Genomic DNA, 24,294 nt, shown 5'->3' on the forward strand with positions numbered 1-24,294 from the left:
TTATTTCTCATGTTGAATTTATAGAATTTCCATTAGTATAATATATATTTTAAAATATTATATTATTACTCCTATATTTTATTTTGAAATATTATATTATTAAGTCTTATATGAAATATAATATATTGTTAGTCTATTTCATGTTAAGATACAGATATTCCCATTTGTCATATTAATATTTGGCTATATGTTAATCTGAAGCCCTAAAGTAACTCAAACTCAAGTTTTTTTTTGTATTTTAAATTTAATTTTAAAATTTTACCTACAGATTTAAAAACTTCATCTTTTAATTCAAATTCATTTACATTGCGTGCTAGTTATAATAAGCCTATTCTCTCATGTCTCATGTCCGATCAAATATGACCCGGTTAAAAAGCGGCAAAGGAACGAAATTTATTTTTAGAGGGCTTTGATGACATGGCATGCCAACTAGGAGAGAAGGAGGATCTTACGGTGTTTAGCATAATTTGAGGAAAATAGTGAGAATAGAGTGATTTTATTATTCTAAAAGAAACAAAGATGATTTTTGTAGGCAATTCCTAAAACCTAGGTGACCATCCAGGGAATTAACTGAAATTACAGTATACAACTTTTAAAGGAGTGTTTTTTTATTTTTCTTAAATATAAAATATAAGTCCACCCTGATTTCCAAATTAATAAATTATAAATTACTTTTTACATAAAATTAAGACAAGTTTAAACCATTAAAAATAATAGGATATAGTGCAAATCGCAAAAGATAAAATATATTAAGGATTCAAAATGCAAAGAACTCAAATACTTACGTTGAAAATTAGGTACCTTAATTCTTGTATTCAAATACTTATGTTGGTGGGAAGTACACATGCATTTTCCTAACAAAAGGCTGTCATTTCAAGAAGAAAGAAGACTTACTTTAACGCAGGTGTTTGATGAGAAGTATTTGTAAGTGAGAATGCGTGCAACTAGGCTTATTATAAAAAATATAAATTATTTCTACAAATTAATTTTATTTAACCAATAAGAGCAAATTATTACTTTATTTCTAGAACTTATTACTTAGTATCTATAGATCAACTTAATTGATGGTGCAAAACATTTTAATGTGAGAAGAGGGAAGACAGTAGTGGGGCCTCAAAAATCTTGCACCAGAAAAGCATTTTCCAAATTTCCACCTACCACGCCTTCCATCGCTATTCCCACCTAAACAATCTTATAACAAACACTACGAAATTGGAAGTCCCTTAACCACCAAACCATCCACAAATTGTCGACGCCACAACTTTTCTCCTTCCCCTCCGCCAAACCAAACCTCGATGGCGTCGTCTTTCTGCCCAAAACAGGCTTTATCTTTCACCAGTTCAGCCCACCAACTTCACCAATCCAGAGCAATTCCACGTGACATCCACGTGCGTTTCCCTTCTTCTGGCTCTTTACCTTCTTCTTCCAGGTGTGGGGTGAAGTCGAGTGCCGCACGATTTAAGGTGCTGGCAACTTCTGCGACGAAAGTGATGGATCAGTCGCCGAGTAAAGCGAGTTCTGAGGCTCCTACAGTTGTTGAAGTGGATCTGGGTAATCGGAGCTACCCGATTTATATTGGGTCTGGACTTCTTGATCAACCTGACCTCCTTCAAAGGTACTTTACTTGTCCTATCTGCTTCCTATTGCTTAGCTTTTACTCGTTATGCATTCGAACGTTTAATGATATCCATTCGGCGACCGAGTTGCACCGTTTAGTAAACTTAAATCGAGTATATAAGAAGGATGAAACTAGATAGAGGCCTCAAGCTTAACATTTGAGTTAAAAACTCTTCTTTAATACAAAAGGAAAGAAAGTTTTGCATTCTTTAGTATCAGTTTAATTGATAGAGAGACGATAACTATTTCTAATTAAATATGTGGATGATGTTAAGTGAAGTTAGAAATATAATTCTTTAGCTGAAAATCCCGTGAGAAAGAAGGAGAATTCTTAAACATCTTATGAAGGAAAATGAAGCTGCTGAATCAGGATTGAGTACGGGATAAGAATATTTGATTGTTTCTGAGTCTGGTTGTTTCTAAAGGCATAATGACAGGTTTTTATGACGTTCTCAATTGCCATTCCCATGATGTCCTAGGTGGTATAGAGGGTATAATCATATGTCTGGCTCAATTCTAATGTTCGGTAATATGCAACATGTCTTATGCTTTTAGGAGTTAACTCGTCATTGCCGATATCTTTCAGTTTTCATAGTCTGTAAAGAGGGAAGTTCCCTTTTGGTGGTTGTGGTTGAGTGTGCAGAAGTTTCTTTTTTTTGATGAGTGAAATACCCTTGACTAATTGACCAAGATGGTTGCGCAGTAAATAAAAGAAACAAGTACAAAGTAGAAATGTAGGCTAATTGTGATCTCCTATCAAGCCTATGCAACAATTTATACGAAATGGTATTCTTTCCACACCAAAGTATACATTATACAAGAAGGTGTTATTTAAGCTTCTCCCATTGCCTCAAAATATCCTTCCATTTTCTTTCATTTCATTTAGTCCAAAAAGGCATAGTGGACTAGTTTTCCAAGATTCTTTCCCCAAACACCCTTAACCTTCAACTTGTCATAGCTTCTAACACGGCCTATCTGTGCACTCACTCGATGTCAAACAAAGAGAACACGACCCCCCAAAACTGTAAGGACACATTACAGTGTGACAGCAACTGATCACCATCCTCCGTGTATTCCCTGCACCTGCAACACCAGCTTACATTTAAGCAGGAGAGAGAAATGCTTACTTGCCGTGCAATGAGTCCAGTGCCTACTAAAAGTTCTTCATTCCTGCTCCTGTAGTTTGGATTCAACTGGAACTTTAGCTACTTCTTAATTGAGTAAGCTAACTAGATGCATTTTCACAATTTAATGGTAGTCTTATCAAAACTCATGAATATTGGATTCCTGTGCTATTATGTAACAAAAAGTGAGCAGAGATTGGTAAAGTGTACATGCGAACGCAAGTTACAAATGATGGGTTAGCTTCACTTATCAATAGTCTTCCTTGTATGTAAAAGCAGACAACAATGTGCTCATAAAGTATTTATTTATGATGCATGTAATAATAGTTGGTGAAGGTGCATGTAAATGCACATTAACCATTTCTCGACAAACCTTTTCTATTTGAGCTAAAGATTTTCATGAAAACATAGTCCACTACAAGCTATTACGGATCAAAAGTGAGTCACAATTAGTTAATCTGCCAGCTTGCAACATGAGATGTATTCAAATCAACTTATTGACATCCAAGCAGCAAAACCTAGGATGATGTTACAGACTTACAGCAATAGGTTTTGTTTCCTGTAGTAAGTGCCTAAGTATAAATGAACACAAAAAATAACAAAATGGAAAGGCAGTGAGGTGAACAAATGTTACTGCTGCTAGTCACTGTGAGCACGACTTTCCTTTAAAAGAGGTCCAAACTGGTTTGGAGAGCCAAGTGAGATTGGATTATGCTAGTCGGGGTTGCTCAACACCAATATAAGATATTTCTCACTCTCAAGGTTGTGGTTTCATTTGCTGATTTGTGGGTATTGAGTAGCTGCACTAGTAAATTGATAAGGTTTCAGAAAGAAATATGATAACCTTAGAATTTTGGTTTCATTCATCTGTTGGTTGGTTGCTTTTACTTGTTCAAAGGAAATTAAGAAATCAATTTGATTGATCATTATAATTTTTTTTTTTTGCCTAACTTGGAGTTGTTTCCAGTTCTGTTTAGGAAACTTTTTTTTTATTGTGTGTGTGTGTCTGTCTTTATATTCGTTTACGGCTTCTTGTGAATTCCCGTGTTTAATTTCTTCCCTGTCTTTTTTGCAGACATATTCATGGGAAGAGAGTCCTTGTAGTGACTAACACTACAGTTGCCCCTCTATATCTTGATAAAACAATAAGTGCTTTGACAGACGGAAACCCTAATGTTACTGTAGAAAGTGTCATTTTGCCAGATGGTGAGCAATTTAAAAACATGGTAAGCAGCAATGGGTTCCAAGAATATGAGTTTCAAGAGAAACATTTTATCTTTAATGTTTATGTGGCGTTGTCAATATGCTATCTCAGGATACTCTTATGAAAGTCTTTGATAAAGCCATCGAATCAAGGCTGGACCGTCGTTGTACATTCGTCGCCCTCGGTGGTGGAGTCATAGGTGACATGTGTGGATATGCTGCCGCTTCCTACCTCCGTGGAGTTAATTTTATTCAGATTCCTACGACTGTTATGGCACAGGTTCTTTGAATTTTTCCCTTTTCTATAATCATTTTACATGTGACTTGAAATGTGCACTATCATATCTAGTTTGATATGGGTATGAATTTTTCACTTAGTGATGCTAACTTGCGTATCCTGTTCTTTGGCCATAGTTATCTGAGGTTTTCTCTTTTAAATAATCAATTCCATGCGACATGAGATGTGCATTAATTACACATTATCTTTTCTAGTTTGATATGACTATGGATTCTGCTCTTTAGTGATGCTAAAATTTGTATCCTGTTCTTTTGGTCCACTGTCTTTAGGTAGATTCTTCAGTTGGAGGCAAAACTGGAATAAACCATCCGCTTGGTAAAAATATGATTGGAGCATTCTACCAACCACAGTGTGTGCTTGTAGACACGGACACCCTGGATACATTACCAGATAGAGAATTAGCATCCGGCCTCGCAGAGGTGATAAAATATGGACTCATTAGAGACGCTGAGTTCTTTGAGTGGCAAGAGCAGAATATGCCATTATTATTAGCAAGGTAAAAGAATAGTATGGTATTGAGTAGTTGAATTGTCAACTTTTACTTTGTCCAGCTTTCATCTCTAGAAAGGACTTACATAGGCACAAAATTTAATTTTTCTACCATCTTATTTGGCCCATTAAGAATGTAAGAGTACCCTGATGAGAAATTGGGGAATCTAAGAGGAGGAGTTAAGGGTCCCGCCCATTTTTTTGGAAACATATTAAAGCCTTTGAGCTTTATATTGGGCTTCAATTGGAAGTTAGTCTTCTTTTTGTTGTTAGCATTCACTTGATAAATATAAATGGCATTATTCTCCCATATCATAACCTTTTCTCGATAAATTGAAATTGTCATTCTAATGGCCAAGCTGGTTTCAAAAGTATGTGCATCTAAGCTTTGTATCATTCGAACTGAGTGATCCATGTCATAACCTTAAGCTTCGTACTTTCTAAGACTAATGTAAGCTAGCTATCTGATGCTATTTCACACGTTATTGAAAATGGTTATCCTTTTTCCAGGGACCCTACTGCATTTACCTATGCTATCAAGCGTTCCTGTGAAAACAAAGCAGAGGTTGTTTCTTTAGATGAGAAGGAAAGCGGACTGAGGGCAACTTTGAACTTGGGTCATACCTTTGGTCATGTAAGTGCTTGACAGTTGTTGCACAATCCTTTTGCTGCTGTATTACGGGAGCTCGATGACCATCTCTTGGTGTCTCATCATTTAATAGTTTGTTTGCCTCTTAAGACTCTCATAGTTTAGGGAAACTAGCTTTGTGTCATTACAACTTTATGCTAGTTTGTAAGTTTCAATCTTGTTTATTTGTCTTCATCTTAAAACGCTCGAGGGACTTTGACGCTTCTGGAAGTCTCTACTTCCTCGTCTGGAAAAGAATGCTTTTTTTTTATGCGCAAACAAGCGAATCTTCGTATCTTAAGGAAAATATCAAATTTTACGTATTCTTTTCGTAAAGTCGTGTTATGAGTTAATATCCTCTCACTGGAAGAGCTATTATTTGCAGGCAGTTGAGACTGGCTTTGGCTATGGGCAGTGGCTTCACGGAGAAGCAGTTGCTGCTGGCACGGTATAGGTCTCATACTTTTGTCACCTCATATGCAAGTGGCCCCTTCCCCTATTGGACAGCTCCTTAGAGAAATGTGAAAGAAGGAGAAAACATAAGAAAATAATTAGGGATCAATTTCTATATGTGATGCATAAACTAGGTGCTATTTTTTTAGGTCATGGCTGTTGACATGTCACGCCGCCTTGGTTGGATTGATGATTCACTGGTACAGCGAGTGCACAATATCTTACAACAGGCAAAGCTGCCGACTGCACCTCCAGAAACTATGACTGTAGAGATGTTCAAGTCTATCATGGCTGTAAGAGTCAATAGTTTGTTGAGCTCCTAATAGCTAGAAGTCATTGCTTCAACCATTAATTCTGTTGTTTTTGGTGTCAGGTTGATAAAAAAGTGGCAGATGGGAAGCTAAGACTCATCCTTCTAAAAGGTCCGCTAGGTAACTGTGTCTTTACCGGTGATTATGACCAGAAGGCCCTCGATGAAACACTGCGTGCATTTTCCAAATCTTAAACAGTCGCGGATGTAACATACAAGTAAATGCTCGGTTAAAAAACGAAGCCCTAGTGATCTGCTACAAACAACCGTTAGTCCTTTCTCTGAAAAGGTTGCTCAAGGTTGTAGGCAGCTCTGGTTTCACTTGGAGGTATGCGCAGGCCCTCCATGAAATACTAGATGCCTTTTTGCTAGTTTTTACCCTTGGTTAGTGTAATATTTTGTCCGGCTTTCAAATCTTTGTATACAGCATTTGTGTGTGTATTTCTATGCCGTCAATTGTTCATTATACTTGTAGGGCATTATCTTGTTGGATATTGGCTTAATAGCTTAATAGTGGAGCCCCATTAACTGTTGTACTAAGAATATTCATAATGGATGAGTTGTCTCTTCAATCAATATACTTTCTGAATCAAATGATGCTTTTCTTTAGCTGTTTATTCCAGAAATGATGATAAAACTAGTCCCATGTACTTATATTTCTGGTCAAACATGTAAACTTATTGCTCCTACAGCTAACACAGCCAATTATGGAGGGGGTCAGCTCGAGACGTGGGAATAATATCGTTTGTGCATGAGTTTGCAATTTTGGCCACTTCAATTAGATAACTGACTTGAATTTAATGACTGATTCTTTTTCAATTAAAAGTAGAGTCTTGTAGCAATGGTAAAGTTGTCTCTAAGTGACTTATAGGTTACGATTTTGGGCTGTGAAATCAGCCACCGATATCAGAGTAGGCTGTCCACATCACACCTCTTGAAATGCGGCCCTTACCCTTAATCCGTGAACGTGAGATCTACTTGCACTGGGCGGCTCCTTTATTCCTTTTCAATTAATACCTCTATGTTGGGAAGTTTTGCGAGCCAATATCCACCTGCTATATAACCCCCTCTAAAACAGCTGGAATTTGGCCATTAAATTAAGCAAACAAATCGGTGGGAACATGGTTGTAGTAGTTGTACCAAATTTCATTCTAAAATGTTTGTACCTAACAAAAGTTAATAAATTTGTGGATACCTACTTGTAGCGTCAATTTTTAATATTGTTGCAGTGGTCGCAATCGTCATAAAAGCGTTTTGTCATTTTATGAGTTCTTTTTTTATGCTTTTTTTTGGACAAGAAGAGCACGTTTCTAATGCAAAAAAAAAAAAAAAAAAAAAAAAAAAATTACATAATTAGGTAAAACGCAGTACTATACTGTGTTTTACTTTAACAGAAAATTAGCCGTTAAAGTAAAACGCAGTATAGTACTGCGTATTATTTAAAAAAAATTTTTTTACTAATTCGCAGTACTATACTGCGTTTTACTTATAATTTGGGCCCAGCTATATTTTATTAAAGCAATTCGCAGTACTATACTGCGTTTAACTAAAACACAGTATAATACTGCGAATTGCTTTAATAAAATAAAGCCTTTTCTTCCTCCTTGGACAACGACAGAACCCTCCCCCATTAAAAAAATTTCGAGCACTGTTGGTCCCCCCCCCCCGTCAAACTTAAAAAAAAAAAAATTGGGCCCCACCCGTCACCTAAAGAGCAAGGAGTGTAGGTCCCACACACAAGACAAGCTTTGGATTCCTTCTTTCAGGTGCAAAAATTCGATTTCAATCAAATTCAAAAAACTTAAATCGAGGTATTTCGATTTTGTTTATGTCGAAACTCGTATAGTACATGCATATTTGTATTGTTTAATGTGTTTCCATGTTAATTTGTGTTATGTTTGTGTTTAAATTTGTATCTTATTTATACCCGGATTGATTTATTAGCTTTGGTACAAAAAAATATTAAAATTTGATAAATTATTTGTATTGTTAAAAAATGAATATTATTTATTTTGTTTGTTGTTCATATTTATATTTTATGTTAGTTGTTTTTATATGTAATAGTGACTTTTTAGCGTAGTAAAATAAATAGTCTTTTAGCGTAGTAAAATATAGAGCCTTTTAGTGTAGTAAAATATAGAGCCTTTTAGTGTAGTAAAATATAGAGCCTTTTAGCGTAGTAAAATGTATAACCTTTTAGCGTAGAGTCTATGTAGTTTAAGTATGTAGTAACTGCAAACTTTATCCAATTACACTTTACAAAATTAATTATTTAATTTATAACAATAAACTTACAAAAGTAACAAATTAATATATGTTGTAAAATTAACTCCAATATCGAGCCTGGAACTCATACATAATTATTCAATCCAATTCAATAATTTTTAATTTAATTCCTTAAACTAACAAAATTCTAAAAATGTTGAAATTGACACGCATAATAATTAAGGATAACTCGGTGCTACCGGGCCTCAAAAATCAAGCCTGGAACCCATACATAATTATTCAGTCCAATTTTAAACATAATTAATTATTTAATTTATTAAGCTAACAAAATTCTAAAAATGTTGAAATTGACACGCATAATAATTAAGGATAACTTGGTGCTACCGGGCCTCAAATATCGAGCCTGGAACCCATACATAATTATTCAGTCCAATATTAAACATAATTAATTATTTTATTTATTAACCTAACGAAATTCTAAAAATGTTGAAATTGACATACATAATAATTAAGGATAACTTGGTGCTACCGGGCCTCAAATATCGAGCCTGGAACCCATACATAATTATTCAGTCCAATATTAAACATAATTAATTATTTAATTTATTAAGCTAACAAAATTCTAAAAATGTTGAAATTGACACACATAATAATTAAGGATAACTTGGTGCTACCGGACCTCAAATATCGAGCTTGGAACCCATACATAATTATTCAGTCCAATATTAAACATAATTAATTATTTAATTTATTAAGCTAACAAAATTCTAAAAATGTTGAAATTGACACACATAATAATTAAGGATAACTTGGTGCTACCGGGCCTCAAATATCGAGCCTGGAACTCATACATAATTATTCAGTCCAATTCAATAATTTTAATTTAATTCCTTAAACTAGCAAAATTCTAAAAATGTTGAAATTGACACGCATAATAATTAAAAATAACTCGGTGCTACCGGGCCTCAAATATCGAGCCTGAAACCCATACATAATTATTCAGTCCAATTCAATAATTTTTAATTTAATTCCTTAAACTAGCAAAATTCTAAAAATGTTGAAATTGACACGCATAATAATTAAAAATAACTCGGTACTACCGAGCCTCAAAAATCAAGCCTGGAACCCAAACATAATTATTCAGTCCAATTTTAAACATAATTAATTATTTAATTTATTAAGATAACAAAATTCTAAAAATGTTGAAATTGACACGCATAATAATTAAGGATAACTTGGTGCTACCGGGCCTCAAATATCGAGCCTGGAACCCATACATAATTATTCAGTCCAATATTAAACATAATTAATTATTTAATTCCTTAAACTAACACACACAATTAATTTTGTTTAAATTATAGTAGACGACAGGGACTTTCCTCCGCCTGCGCATCCTGGACCTGCCAAGGATCAGCTGCTAGTGTTGCAGGGCGACCATAGGTCCTCCTTTGTATGGGAGGGATAGCTATCGATGCAGGCTCTCCACCCTTGGAGACCCGACGATTTGTGGGAGTTCATCGTAGAGCATCATTTCCATGCCCGCGTAGTCGCGCGCCTACAGGCTACGGGCTTCTATACGATTTTTGAGCTTGGACGGATGCAGCTTGATTGGTCTCTCATCACGGCCTTGGTAGAGCGGTGGAGACCGTAGACACACACTTTTCACTTTCCCACTAGAGAGGCCACCATCACGATGGAGGATGTTCCGGTTTTGTACGGGCTGCGCGTAGATGGAAGGGCCGTGGCACTGCCCCAGTACATTAGATCCATGACGCGTGCACAATTTTTGGATATGATGGGGCAGTTTACTGGTTATAGACCTCAGGGCGACGCTGGGGGCAGTCGCGTTGCTTTGTCAGTCATCAAAGATAATATGGTTGTTTTGCACCCAGACATTACCGGTGAGACGGAGGATCTCCATATTGAGAGGTACACGTGGTTGGCGCTGCTCCTGTTTTTCGGGTGTGTCTTGTTCCCGAACACTTCGGGGAGTCTCTTGAGTATGCGTTTTCTCCATCATCTTCAGTAGCTGGATGATTTACCACAGTACAGCTGAGGTGCTGCTGTTCTCGCATACATGTATAGGAGCATGGGCCGGTCGAGCATGGGCCTAGCAATGGACATATGTGATTTTCTGCCCCTCCTACAGGTGACAACATTTTCGAATACTCTATTCATTATTCCGAATTCTATATGGTCGAAATGACTCATAAATTTTACATCAATCTTTTATCTTAGGTTTGGGCCTGGCAGTGGATCATGCCGTTGCAGCCACCTCTACCACCACTTGCGTCCGGTGAGGCTTATCCGTTTCTCCCTCTAGCTTCTAGGTGGATTCTCCGGCGTGGGAACTACTGAGGGACCGATGTTCATCATAATCTCCCACTTGTCAGGGATGTGCTAGATATGCTGGTGGACGGACAGGTAAATATGTACCTACACTTACTTGTTTTAAATTGAGTTGTGTTGCGCATACTCACTTTTATGTTATTATTTGGTAGTTCATCTGGACTCCTTACAGCGATGAGTTGCTAGCTCAGCTGCCCGTTTATTGCTCAGTCGATCGACTGCTTTGGAGCACCTTCGTCCCGATGATCTTCTTCGATATGGTTGAGTATCATGCCACAGAGCATGTGCTTCGCCAGTTTCACCGTCCCTAGCCTATACCGGGGGAGCCTGGATGGGTGGCTACACACTATCAGCGGGATGACCGGGCCAGGCTGGACGATATATATATAGGATGGCTAGAGCAGCAGGTCCATATTTGGGAGGAGCGAGCTGACCGTATTCCGCCAGCACCTACATTTACCCAGGAGGCCACTATTCATCTGTATGCGTCATGGTACCGCTGTCACACCCAACTGATTATCGGGAACCCCATTCATGTACTTGGCGAGCACTACAGACCATACGTCGGGAGGCACGAGGCACTGGTATATTTTTTGGTTTATTAATATCGTATAATTGTGATATAGCATTATTTAATTAATATTTTAAATGTTTCACATGCTATTGGGCATCATCACCTCTACCAGTTGGGACAGGAGATGCAGCAGCATACCGACATCTCTGCAGTCGTTGACTATGGCCGGCGGGTGGCACAGTTGGCTCGTCGGACCCTGTTTCAGGCGAGAGATACCGCGAGGTTGGACCACGAGGCTCAGTATGCGGCGCCAGAGGACTACCATCGGGGTAGGGGTGTCCCACGAGGCAGAGGTAGGGCACAAGGGAGAGGTGCCCCACTAGGCAGGGGTGACCCACAGGGTCACGGGGGTTGCGGAGGACGGTGAGGAGGTGGTCCCCAGCAAGGGGGCGTTGAGGCACCTGTCGACCCACCTGTTGAGGGACATGATGAGGACTTTGAAGTTGAGGTGCTTGGAGATGATCATCCAGGTTATATACCTCGGGTAGATGAGCCTTCCAGCAGCATGCCTTCGTACAACCTTCAGTTATCTCTGCCAGCATCGAAGGTCACCCCGTCAGGAGCATTGTCGATCACGGGTACATTCGACGGGGATGTAGACCAGTACTTTACATGCCCATCTACTGCAGTTGAGGATCGGCCCATCCGGGACGTGGATGGCGGGCACAGGTTGAGTTATGCCTCATCCCCGGCGGTTGATGCTGATCTACCACAGGCGCAAGTATGTTTGTATTACTTTAAAATCTCAATTTGTTTTATTTTCCTTAATGAGCTGACATTAATTAATTTTTAACTTTCTTATGTAGGTTTTGTCCCAGCCCATCTTTGAGGCCACTACATGCTTTGATGAGGACACCACAGATGCATATACTCAGGCGGCCGACGAGACCACGTTGAGAAAATGTTTTTTGACTCAACACGTACAATACAAATATACTTTTTCACATGCTAAGATTACTACTTGTTTTGTAGGTTGCTGACTGCTTGACGACATATTCTTCTGATCCTGCCAACTATGGTGTCGATGCTGCTGCACATCCTCACATAAAAAGGCGGCTTGATGATGATGATCCAGATAGTGTACCCAGGCGGCAGGGGATGCGACTTAGGCCAGCAGCAGCACTGAAGCACACAGGCTGCGGGACTCACTGATTTACTTATGTTTTTACTTTTTGTAAATAGTGCATTATGTAAATAATGGTAACAACTATCTTTTAACAACATTTTTATTTTAATTGCATTTGAACAACAATTTTACTTAAACAGTATACAAGAAACACAAACATTGCAAACATAACACAAAAATAAATAGTAGAACTAAAACCATCACTGCACAAAGGATAACTTAAACCATAAAATGCAGTACTATACCACGCTTTATATATTAAATTTTTCTGCAATAAAGCATCTTTTTCACATGATTTTTATCTTTTTCAGAACGATAAGACAACTCCATAAAATGCAGTACTATACCTCGCTTTATATATTAAATTTTTCTGCAATAAAGCAGCTTTTTCACATGGTTTTTATCTTTTTCAGAACGACAAGACAACTCCATAAAATGCAGTACTATACCACGCTTTATGTATTTTGTCTCGCCTATAAATAACGGCCTCATTGTAGTTATTTTGTGTGCTCAAAAATTAGTAAAAGCAAATATTTATTAAAAGTAAGGTTTTTTTTTACTAAAAGCAAATATTTCATTAAATGGCTCAACCTCTTCGTCCACCAAAGTGCAACTGTGGAAAAGAATGCTCGATGCAAAATTGTTGGGACGGTGGTGAAGTTGGACGCCGCTACTGGTGCTGTATGAACCAGTTATACAAGGTTCCCGACAAACCTATTTGTGATTTTGAGGAATGGGTTGATGAACCATGTTATCAGGAATGCTACAGAGAACAACTGCAGTTTCTTCATAATATGTGTTTATGCCAACCGGAAACACAAAGAGAAAGCGATAGAATTATTGTAGAAATGAGGGCGAAACTGAAGGAGGTGGGAGAAGAAAAATGGAAAGCACAATGGAATTGTGAAGCACAAAAGGAACGTACAAAAAAATATAAACGGGAACTTGCGGAGGTGAAGGCGAAACTGAAAGAGGTAGAAGAAGAAAAAGAACAAATGGAAGAACGATTTAAGTAGTTGGAATGGAGAATAAATGGCAACCGGGACTAAACATTGGCGTGTATATGTTTAGTGTATTTTTCATATTTCATGTATTTTTATTATGTTGGCCTGTTATGTTTGTGTTTGTGTTGTAGTAATGTTTTATTTTATTTGAAGTGGCATGTATGGCATGTATTGAAGTGGCATGTATTGGCATGTATGTGTCCTAAATTTTATTTTCATTGAAGTGAAAGTTAAGTTTAGGTGCTTGTGTTGTTATATGAAACTATCAAACCATGCTTTACATATTACATTTTCCTATAATTAAACAGCTTTTTCTTCACTCATTCCAGATTGTGGAACATAATTTTATTTGATATATATTGCAACATACACAAGTACAAACACGTATTACAAAAAACAATACCAAAACAAAAGACTAGGGGTATCCTTGATAGTTGGGTACATTCGATGAACTTGCACCAGGAGCCGGATTACCACCGCCACGCACACCACCTGAAGAACATTTACGACGGCCGTGTCCTGTTTGCGAACATATGCCACATTTACGTACATAAACGGTGTCACCAATATCCATTTGGTTCTGTATACGCGTTCTCTTTTGCACTTGCAGCTTGCGCAAATAGTCCTTGTTACATACCATCTTAAAAGTTTCCGGCGGCCAATAATGCTCAGCACCTAATGGCTGCAACTTCCCACTATACGTGTCTACGTATGCAGCAACACTATATTGCCTATAAATATAGTTTGTTGCCCCATATACAACTTGTTGAAAACACTTCAACGCATGTGCGCATGACATGTGGTAGATGATCCATTTTTCACATGAACATAACCTTCTATTTTCATTCACCATCTGTAGATTATTCCCACGGTGTCCGCGGATAGCAGTCTTAACTTCAAAAACACCCCGTTCATGATCGTACTGAAGAAATGAATGCCACTATGCTCGCCTCCTGGACCTTTTAAATCTTCTCATGGGTATTGGCATAAATTGAACACCCATGTCTATCAATGTTGATGCAGCTGCATGCCTTTCAACAAACCTCTCCGCGCTCTGTTTGAATGTCATGCGGACCATGGCAGTGACAGACAGTCCACGGGCAGACTTCAATAAGCCGTTGAATGACTCCGGCACGTTTGTAGTGAGGGCTCCCCATCGTCTGCTACCATCAACATGCAATGTCCACATATGAAGCTCATGCCCCATCAACCAAGTATAGGCTCGTGGTTCTAACTACCGGATCGCTTCCATGTGCCTCGTGAATTTGCACTGCTGGTGCTCAGTTGCATCCATCCACATTAAGTCCTGCAAGGCCTTGTCAGGATATTTCTTCTAGAAATTGGCCTTTAGGTGACGCACACAGTAACGGTGGTATGCATATGGTTCCTGTCATTCAGGCAAGTGACGTACAGAACTTAAAATACCACCATGCCGATCAGATATTAGACAAATACCTGAACGTTGTTTGACAACGTGCTGCTTCAAGTGGTTCAAAAAAATCGTCCATGTCTCTTCACTTTCGTTGGCACATATGGCAAAAGCTAGTGGAAATATTTGCCCGTTGGCATCTACTGCAACTGCAATCAAAAGCTTAATATCATACTTTCCATAGACATGAGTACCATCTATGGAAATAACAGGACGACAATGCACAAAACCATCAATTGCTGGTTTAAATAACCAGAACACATAGTTGAAAATATATTCGGGTCTGTCCGGACTCCGCTCACGCCTCCATTCAACAACAGTCCCAGGGTTAAAGTGTTGCAGTGCAGCCATGTACCTGGGCAGATTTGAAAAAGACTTATCCTAGTCGCCATAAATAAGTTCAAAGGCACGTTTGCGACCGAGATATGACTTTCTTTTGGTTATAGTACAACCATACTCCTGGTGGACGACTGTAATACACTCTTTAATCTTGAACCTAATGGACACTTCCAAATATGGAATCAAGACAAGAAAAATCAAGTCCACATCCAAGTTGAAGTGATTTTCATTGTATGTGTCCATTTCACATCTATGCTCGCTAATAAATTTACCCACTTTCCACAAACCTAATTTTTGCTTGGTGGCACGCAACATCCAGTGACAACCTATAAAGTCTCTACGGTATACAACCTTGTATTTCTCCATAGTTGACTCACTTACCGTTATCTCACGACACTCTCTTATACTATAAATTTTTACAGCCCTAATTAGGCGAGCTTTATTGGGGAAATACATGCCCTTTGTTAGAACAGCTAGTCTAGACTCATCCTACATCGTTGACCGAAATTCATCATCATCTCTTGTGAGGGAATCCACGTTCAGCATGCTTGCAAATTATCAAGGTAGGGAATATTCCGCTCATGAAATAGCACGTGGGACTCATACACTCTTGGTCTAGCGGGAGGTGGAGGAACATGCTCCCTCGTTAGCTCAGGTTCAACATTCACTTCCTCCTCATCATCACCCTCATTATGGAAAAGTGTGTCATCCCCAAACCCATCCACATTGTTGTCATAATCACTATCATCTTCTTGACTCTGCGCATCTGCCAAATCACGAGTAAATACGTCGTCTATGGACAACTGTGTGAGGTCAGGAGCTTCAAGAAGCTCGTTTTCACTGCACAAAAAGAACAAAATCATAAGTTACCCAACTAGATAAATACTATAGATATAGCTATATCACTTTACTTACAAGTCGTACTGTCTTGACATTTCATGATGGATATTTTCTTGTTGGTGATGACTCCCGTATGGACCACCGTGATCCAATACTCCAGAACTACACATATTCCAACTAGGGGCGGGGTCATAACTTGTAAAATTCATATCCGGACAGTACCCCCTATGAATAATATGAGTGTTAATACAAATTCAATTAAAACATAAAATAAACATCGCTAAAGCATAGTAAAATTGAAGTTTACCAGTCGTCTTGTTGATTATATAAAGTCGAAAAATTATTTTGTGGCTGCTCATTCGCCGATGGTGACAAGTTTAAATCAAGGCAAGCTCTTTCATCAACAATCTGTCCGGCAAAAACTGCTCCAGAATAACCACCCGATGACTGGGGGTTATCCCTACTATGCACGCCCTCATTATTGGGAACGTCTTCCACCTTGACGTACATTTCCAATAATTTTATCAATAAATTCCCTGTATTTATTCGGACTCCGCAAAAAATCTCTAAGAGTTTCATCATCCTCGATGTTAAACTCAGAATAATAAGCAAACCCCTGCGGAGTCACTGAATACAAAAATCTACCGGTTACTTTAAGGTTAACCGAACGCCTCCTATCACTCATTTTTTACGTAACAACGATACCAATTTATCGTACTCCATAGTAAGCGGCAATTTAACATGACACTGTGGAGGTGAGCTATACCTCATAGAGTTATTCTCCAGCACAACCTCACCCCTCAATATAGTGAAACCCTTATTTTTGGCACTTCAGACATTGTAAAAAAATGAATGATAAGAAGAAGAGAGAAGTATGAACGTAAGTTTGAATAAAGTATTGAATGGATTTTCATAAAATTGAAACGCCTTTAAATAAGGCAAGTCCGAGCTTGGGGCGTAGAATTTTTCTATGTAAAACGCAGTACAATACTACGTTTTATGTATTTAAATTATTGGTATGTCAGTTAATTGGTGGGGCCAAAAATCAGAGTAAAACGCAGTATAATAGTACGTTTCAGTGTAAAAAAAACAAATGTTGTCTGCATTCCTAAATGAAATACAGTACTGTATTGCGTTTAAGTAAAACGCAGTATAGTACTGCGAATTAGTAAAAAAAAAATTTTTTTAAATAATACGCAGTACTATACTGCGTTTTACTTTAACTGCAAAAAAAAATGTTGTTTGCGTTTTAATAATACGCAGTACATACTTTTTTTTTTTGCATTAGAAACGTGTTTTTTGTCCAAAAAAAAACAAAAAAAGTTTCGACTCCGTCATTTTATCACCCACGTCACCACATCTCTTATCAGATCATTTGTACACATCAATATTTGGTCATTTGTTTCTGTTAATCATCAACTTTTAACTATATGCCATTAATAAGCATGTTTTGATAATTCAAAAATGTTTAGATATAGAGTTGTTGCTTAATGCACTGCTTTCTGAAATTCCACCTAATATATAAATGATAATTCTACAAGAAGTTACTAAATTTTAGATAATTTTTTGTTACTTTCATATCAAATCCTTTTTAATGGAAGAATAGCCAAGGAGGAACAAAAAAGAAAAGATAGGTGCATGTCTTTTCCGAAATTTTACGCCACTGAACTCCAATTTCTACCAGTAACTATGGTTAGGTTGTGCGAATCAATTTCATAATATTGCAATAATTATTTTTGGATTTTCAGGTACTTTCTGACTCCAATCATTGACGTAGTTTGGAGGCCAACTATAAATTTCCAACTAAGATTTGTTTTATTATATAATAGATCTTATATAGTCCATATTAGCTACATAATGCTGGGTAATACAGTTTCCAGCTTGCTACTATGATACAAGGCTACTAAACTAGTCGATAGTAATTACCTATAACACTGTTCAATATGTATTGTAATTTTGTTTAAAAAGATGTATAGGGTGAGATCTGTTTTTTCCTCATTTCAGGAATTCATGTTGGTCAGTAAGAATTAAGAATATAGTAGAACTTTTCCTTCGTGGCCCACCTCGCTATGTAAGAATTAAGAAACAAAAACTTTAGTTTAGACATATTTTTCAAGTGAGAGACACTTCACTCAATTTTGAAAATTGAAAGAGGCAAACGTTTAAAAAAGAGGAAACAACGATCATGGCCCAGCTAAAGTCTAAAAAGAATATTTAGCAACACAAAGAATATTTTTTTTTTTGCTTTTATTCTAATTAAAAAATGATAATTATAGTACTCTTAAATAGTATACTCCATTTACTTTTATCCGATGGAGATAAGGTAGTAAGACAGCTAAAATTTAATACACCTTGTAAATTTACGACAGAAAAGACTTGCCATAAATCCAAAATTTGATATTATAGCAATGGAGCTGAAGTTGTCCCTAAGTATTATCTAAACTTGTTTAGTCAACTTTAATGTGAATGTAAGAATTACTTAGAAACCTAATTACACCAATTTAATTGAAATACATGCTATAATGTCTTTTGCATATATTCTTATCACCTCACAGCAGTTAATGTAGTATACTTTTTTTAATGTTACTTTGTCATTTAATTATAGTAAATAAATTAATATGCTTTTATACTAAACATTGTTATTTTTCTCTCTCTATTTTGCAGAAATAGCCAAAATGATACTCCAATTGAATGAACACTTCAACGGCATTATTTCCCGGCTAAAAGAAAGGGCTACTTATAACAAAGAAAAGACCCATTTCTCTCTCTCTACCTCTAATTTTCTCTGTCTAGATCTGGGATCCCCAAATTTCGATTTCTCCCCATTCTCTCTTTTACCATTTCTCCCCTTTTTCTCATTTTCATTTCACCACCCTACTCCCTTTCCCCTTTCCCCTCTTCTACATTTCTCTCTGAATTCCCCCTCTTCGTAGAATTAGGGTTAGGGTTTGGCCAACAGAAAAAAGAAACAGCATTTTGACATGTCTCGGTTTTCTCTGCTGGGTTTTCATGCCATTATATATGTACAACGCCACTGAAAGCAATTTCAGAGACTAAAAAGAAAAACAAGTAGCTCTCCCCACATACCACATTTCCATCTTCTTTTTTTGTTTTTAATTTTTTTCTGGGAATCAGGTCTTCTCAAGAAGATCTGAGAAGAAAAATGAGTGCTTCGAGGTTTATAAAATGTGTGACGGTAGGTGATGGTGCCGTTGGAAAAACGTGTCTCTTGATTTCTTACACCAGCAACACCTTTCCCACGGTTTGTCCTTTTTTTTTTTTTCATTTTGCATCTTTTCCCTTAATGTGGCTGTTGTTTTACCAATAGATTGATAAAAAAAGTAGTAGCATTTCTATTTATACGGTAGCCATTGTAAAATTATTGCGGTTTCTAGTTTTTCCTCTTATTGAGTAATGAAAATGAAATGGGCTGTGGTTTCTTTATTTTGTAATTTAGGTTCTATATGGTGTATAAAAATGGTACTCTATCTTGTTTGTTCTCTTGGAGAGTTCTGAGTTCACAAATTTGTTTGCTTCAAGCCACCTTTTAATGCATACTAATTAATGCCTTATTACAAATCATTGTTATGTTAATAAAAATTGCATCTTCTTTATTCTCTTGGAGAAAGTTTTTGGTTCCCACCATTTGTTTGCTTCAGGCCACCTTTGTAATTATATATTGAGTTATTCCATTATTACGAAGTTTACATGCCCCTTTTACAGTCTGGCGGTGATAATTAGCTGTAAATGTGAGAAAACTGAGGAATATAATGCTCTGTAACGTTAACTTGATGATTTTTGGATTGCTTCAATTAATATTCACTCTCTGCTGCATTTACATCATTGTTGTCTTTGGAGAAAGTTGTGGTATTATCATATCATCAGGATTTCATATGTTTTCTGTATTCTGAGACTGATATCAATCGTTTTCCCATGGTTATTGAAATATTTGACAGGATTATGTGCCTACTGTGTTCGATAATTTCAGTGCAAATGTGGTCGTCAATGGGAGTACTGTCAATCTAGGGTTGTGGGATACAGCTGGTAAATATTTGAGATGCCATTTAGTATGCATTTGCTACTGAGCTTCTGATTACTATGACATATTAATGTATTTTGATGCATATATCTCTACCATGAAAAACTTGCTGTCCACATTTATTGACCCTGATGAGTTTATACGGATTGCAGGACAAGAGGATTACAATAGGTTAAGACCTCTGAGTTACCGTGGAGCTGATGTTTTCATCTTGGCATTCTCTCTCATTAGTAAAGCCAGCTATGAAAATGTTTCCAAGAAGGTGCGCTTCTGATTCTGTTTGTTTGCATTACTGAGTTTTCTGATTATCCAATATTAAGTTTGTTTTGTTTATATGTTTCCAGTGGATTCCTGAGTTGAAGCATTATGCCCCCGGTGTTCCAATAGTGCTTGTTGGAACAAAACTTGGTGAGAATTCCATTAAACATGATCTGATCTTGTTTTGTTTCATATATCTACGCATGGTGGTGATCAAGTTATCTCTTCAATCTTTACTATTTGTTGTTCAATTCTGGGTGGTAAAAAGAACTAAATCAGAGAGAAAATTGCCGTGGTAATAGAAGGATGTTGCAGCAACCTATGACCTAACTTGCTTGATTAAGTGAGCTTTGATTGTTTGTAGTCGTAAATGAACCTAGTACAGTGGAACGGATCTAGATGATTCATATAGCAGAGATACCCGATGGATTAGGGATTAAGTTGTAGTTTTTTGATTGATTGATCTAACTGATCTTAGTAACTGATAAAGTTTCAAGTAAACTGCCGAAGAGCAACCAAAGAGAATGGTGGGCATTTGATCCTGTGGAGCTGGTGAATGATTGGTGGGTAGTAGTTGGGGTATCTTGTTGCTTTTGCTCATATGTTCTGACGTTGTGTTATCTACTTTCCACCTGTTTTGGACGCAGATCTTCGAGATGATAAGCAGTTCTTCATAGACCATCCTGGTGCTGTGCCAATTACTACTGCTCAGGTAAGAATCACCCGCACCCTTCCTCCCTTTGATGTTCTGCTGGATATTATACCTTGCTCTCTCTTTTTGCTATTATTTTGACTTCCCCTATTTCAATTTTTAGGGTGAGGAGCTGAGGAAAACGATTGGAGCACCTGCTTACATTGAATGTAGTTCAAAAACACAACAGGTAAGTTTTCTGTGGAGCATCTTATTCTTTGCCCTGAAGTTCTTTTGAGATGCTTCTTGTTAAGCGTATGATTGAAATGTCCTTGTTGCAGAATGTGAAAGCAGTCTTTGATGCTGCTATTAAGGTCGTGCTCCAGCCACCCAAGCAGAAGAAAAAGAAGGGGAAGGCCCAAAAGGCATGTTCGATTTTGTGATCAACAGTAGGTCCAACGATATTACGGGTCACAGTTCTCCTTGTAATCTCCCTAATATTCCTTTGTCTCGGAGATAGTAGGAGGTCCATGTATGTCTCATTAAATTTACTTGTGATCTCTTGAATTGTCAGGTGGCTCTGTTTTTTGTATTGCTGTCATCTCTAATTGTTGAGTCACAGCACCTTGTTGTAGGCCACTGTATTGTGCCCTCTCTGTTTTCATTTGCTTTATGTATTAATGATTGAAAGATCCAGTTAGAAAAAAGAAATTTTCCCGCAATGTTGACTTCATATTTCTTTGAATTTGCTTTTTAAAATTTTTCTTCCTCTGAGGGTCTTTTGAAAACGACCTCTTTGCCTTAACGTCTGCGTACACATTACCCTCCCCAGACCTTACTTGCGAGATCTCACTGGGTTGTTGTTGTTACTTTTTAAAACTTTGAACATCATAAACCTTCTTTGATATTACAGTTAACCTAATACTCTCTCAAGCTGTTCCACCCTTTCTTCTACATTTTCTTTTCAGTTGCTTCTTTAAGTTCATAGTGTATCTGGTAGCGAAAAAGAAATTGAAGTTAGGAAAAACAAATGTTTGAATGTTTTTCTGAATTTAAATGTTATGACTCTACTTTATTTTCTTGGCCTGATGATGAAGCTACTCTTCTACCTGTCATTTGAATTCCTAGTTGCTCTTCTCGGCTTTCTTCTTATTTTGAAAAAAAGAAGGGAAAAGGAATAAAGTTTGTGAAGTTGAAAAAGCTAAAAAGATAAGATAGCAGAATTCATTCGAGGTGATCCACTACTAAGGTCCTCTTTCTATAATGGTGGTGGACAACAAATAAATTGCATACTAGCAGTTGACTTGACCCTAGTCTATGATAATTTTCATTTCTTAATCTAAATTAAATGGGGAATGACGGCTCTACAAACATGAGATGAAGTGGCAACTTGATTGCCAGATATCAAAATTGCAGTTTGATTAGATTCTCCTTTGTCATATCTCAGCTGGCGAGGTACAATTCCTATTCTAATTAAGAGAATATGTCCATCCTATGACCTTTTAATATTTTATAACGGAATAAGAGATTCTTGCTACTATTGATAGAGTATAAATTCAAGGGGGTTTTGACACAATTACCCACAAAAATAAAACTATTTACCCTTGTCTACCCATTTGTTTTTCTACCCATAAACTAATTACATTTTCTATCCATACTAGTTTTTGTAGGGAATTTTTTCTTTATTCTTCAATTCTTTTTTATTTCTATGCTTCTTTTCTTCTTCTTTTTCTTTTTTCTTTTCTTTTCTGCTTTTCTTTTTTCTAGTTTTCTTCTTTTTTTTTCTTTTTTTGCCTTTTCTAACTTATTTAATTTTTTTATATTGCTTTTTTCTTCATAATCTAATTTTATTTACCGTTTTTATTATTTTTTATTATTGTTTTTTTATACAATAAGAAATATTTAGTAAATATTTTTCACATTTTTTAAAATATAACTAGTACAATATACCTTTTATTTTATTTTTCTTTCTCATTTTTTAAATTTAATTATTAAACTGAAATAATATCAGTTGTCACTTGATCTAATATTTTAAGTATCACATTGACTGCTGTTGAGCACCATAAATTACATAATTAGATTTTAAGAATCAACACGTGATTGCCATGCAAACCTTGATATCCTTCCCTATAAATATCAGTACACACTCTATCATTAGCAGTAATACAATCAGTTATAGAGCAAGAAAACATAATCTACGACAACCAAATCTCCGTATATACTCGTTAGAATAAAAATGATAATAAAATATTTAAAAATAGAACAAAAGTATAAGTAGCGAAAAATACTTCTAGTACCATGTGATACCAATATGGTATATATGTATACCAACGGAGCATATGATTACTCTAGAATATTGCTACAACTATCTGCGACTATACTACTCTACCAAAACATTAAAGGACACAATAAAAGTATGAGAAAATTACATGCTCGTATTGCAAGCTAAATATTCACAAAACAACTTGTTCATTTCGTATACTAAGAGGGTATATAGTTGTATGGGGTCGTTCCAACAATTGCCTATAACTATAAAAACTATTAATACACATAATTTATGTCCATCGGCACACAAAAAATCTAGCATTATTGCAACTCATGTTGATATAAATAATTTCATAATACAATTCACTTAAAATGCAGTTAAAACAACCAAAACAATGTTCAAACTACCATATGATACCAATATGGCATATAACTATACCAACATAGTATACCTTTTTACTAGTTAATTTTCGGCAACTATATAACTATACTACTATTACATAACACACATGCATAAAGAGAAAAAAAATAGGGTATCACATATTAATATAATAAGGTATTTCAAGATATTGTACTATATTACTATTATTAAAAGAACATCAAATATTGTACCAATTAAATACAGCTAACACAACCAAAAAATAATTCAACTAGCATATGATACCAATATAGTATATAGCTATACTAATAGGGTATATAGTTGAAATGAATTGTATACTAAAATGGTATATTTGTATACTATTTGGGTATACAATACAGTATATTGTTACAATATAGCTATATACCCCTACAACATATTGTATACCGTAGCAGTATACTATTAAGTAACTGTGTTCTTCTTCTATTTTCAGTGAAAATATTCGATCTTAATCATCTCAAATCAACTTCAAATATGATCAAATTTCAGTATGAATTTCTAGAAGATACTATGTGCAATATTTAATAACACCCACTTTGAATAAAATAAGAAATCTTCAAAAACAAAAATTGAGCTTCAAGCCAACAATGGTGGATCTTCAAACACACATAAAAATTCAGATTTGGGAAGCTACACGAAGGTACTTTAAGCAATATTTTATAGCACCCACATCA

General features: G+C 36.4%; 2 protein-coding genes across 3 annotated transcripts; both read left to right on the forward strand.

The window, feature by feature from the left end:
* The first annotated feature begins 1,113 nt into the window (after positions 1 to 1,113).
* On the forward strand, positions 1,114 to 6,716 carry LOC107787846 (3-dehydroquinate synthase, chloroplastic). The gene is made up of 8 exons (XM_016609454.2): positions 1,114 to 1,615; positions 3,817 to 3,967; positions 4,057 to 4,224; positions 4,512 to 4,738; positions 5,242 to 5,365; positions 5,745 to 5,807; positions 5,962 to 6,105; positions 6,186 to 6,716. Exons 1-8 carry the CDS (start codon positions 1,296 to 1,298, stop codon positions 6,315 to 6,317), a joined length of 1,329 nt encoding a protein of 442 aa, XP_016464940.2. The 5' UTR covers positions 1,114 to 1,295; the 3' UTR covers positions 6,318 to 6,716.
* A 12,064-nt stretch (positions 6,717 to 18,780) lies between these two features.
* Positions 18,781 to 21,648, forward strand: LOC107787847 (rac-like GTP-binding protein RHO1). Of its 2 annotated transcripts, none has more exons than XM_016609455.2 (7): positions 18,781 to 19,271; positions 19,966 to 20,053; positions 20,201 to 20,310; positions 20,393 to 20,456; positions 20,954 to 21,018; positions 21,122 to 21,187; positions 21,279 to 21,648. In XM_016609455.2, the coding sequence occupies exons 1-7, from the start codon at positions 19,173 to 19,175 to the stop codon at positions 21,378 to 21,380; spliced, it is 594 nt and encodes a 197-aa protein (XP_016464941.1). In that variant the 5' UTR covers positions 18,781 to 19,172; the 3' UTR covers positions 21,381 to 21,648. The 2 variants fall into 2 exon arrangements, with proteins under 2 accessions (XP_016464941.1, XP_075106094.1); XM_075249993.1 differs by lacking the exon at positions 18,781 to 19,271 and adding an exon at positions 19,360 to 19,489.
* The last annotated feature ends 2,646 nt before the right edge of the window (positions 21,649 to 24,294 follow it).

The sequence above is a fragment of the Nicotiana tabacum genome, chromosome 3 (assembly GCF_000715075.1).
Source record: "Nicotiana tabacum cultivar K326 chromosome 3, ASM71507v2, whole genome shotgun sequence".
In the NCBI taxonomy this organism is placed as follows: Eukaryota; Viridiplantae; Streptophyta; class Magnoliopsida; order Solanales; family Solanaceae; genus Nicotiana; species Nicotiana tabacum.

What these genes read in the sequence shown, in the direction of transcription:
- LOC107787846 (XM_016609454.2), top strand. Translation starts at nt 1,296, where the DNA reads ATGGCGTCGTCTTTCTGCCCAAAACAGGCTTTATCTTTCACCAGTTCA. An exon ending in CAACCTGACCTCCTTCAAAG is followed by an intron (nt 1,616 to 3,816) that starts GTACTTTACTTG and finishes TCTTTTTTGCAG; the next exon opens with ACATATTCATGGGAAGAGAG. An exon ending in TGTTCAAGTCTATCATGGCT is followed by an intron (nt 6,106 to 6,185) that starts GTAAGAGTCAAT and finishes TTTTGGTGTCAG; the next exon opens with GTTGATAAAAAAGTGGCAGA.
- LOC107787847 (XM_016609455.2), top strand. Translation starts at nt 19,173, where the DNA reads ATGAGTGCTTCGAGGTTTATAAAATGTGTGACGGTAGGTGATGGTGCC. An exon ending in AGGGTTGTGGGATACAGCTG is followed by an intron (nt 20,054 to 20,200) that starts GTAAATATTTGA and finishes TACGGATTGCAG; the next exon opens with GACAAGAGGATTACAATAGG. An exon ending in ATGAAAATGTTTCCAAGAAG is followed by an intron (nt 20,311 to 20,392) that starts GTGCGCTTCTGA and finishes ATATGTTTCCAG; the next exon opens with TGGATTCCTGAGTTGAAGCA.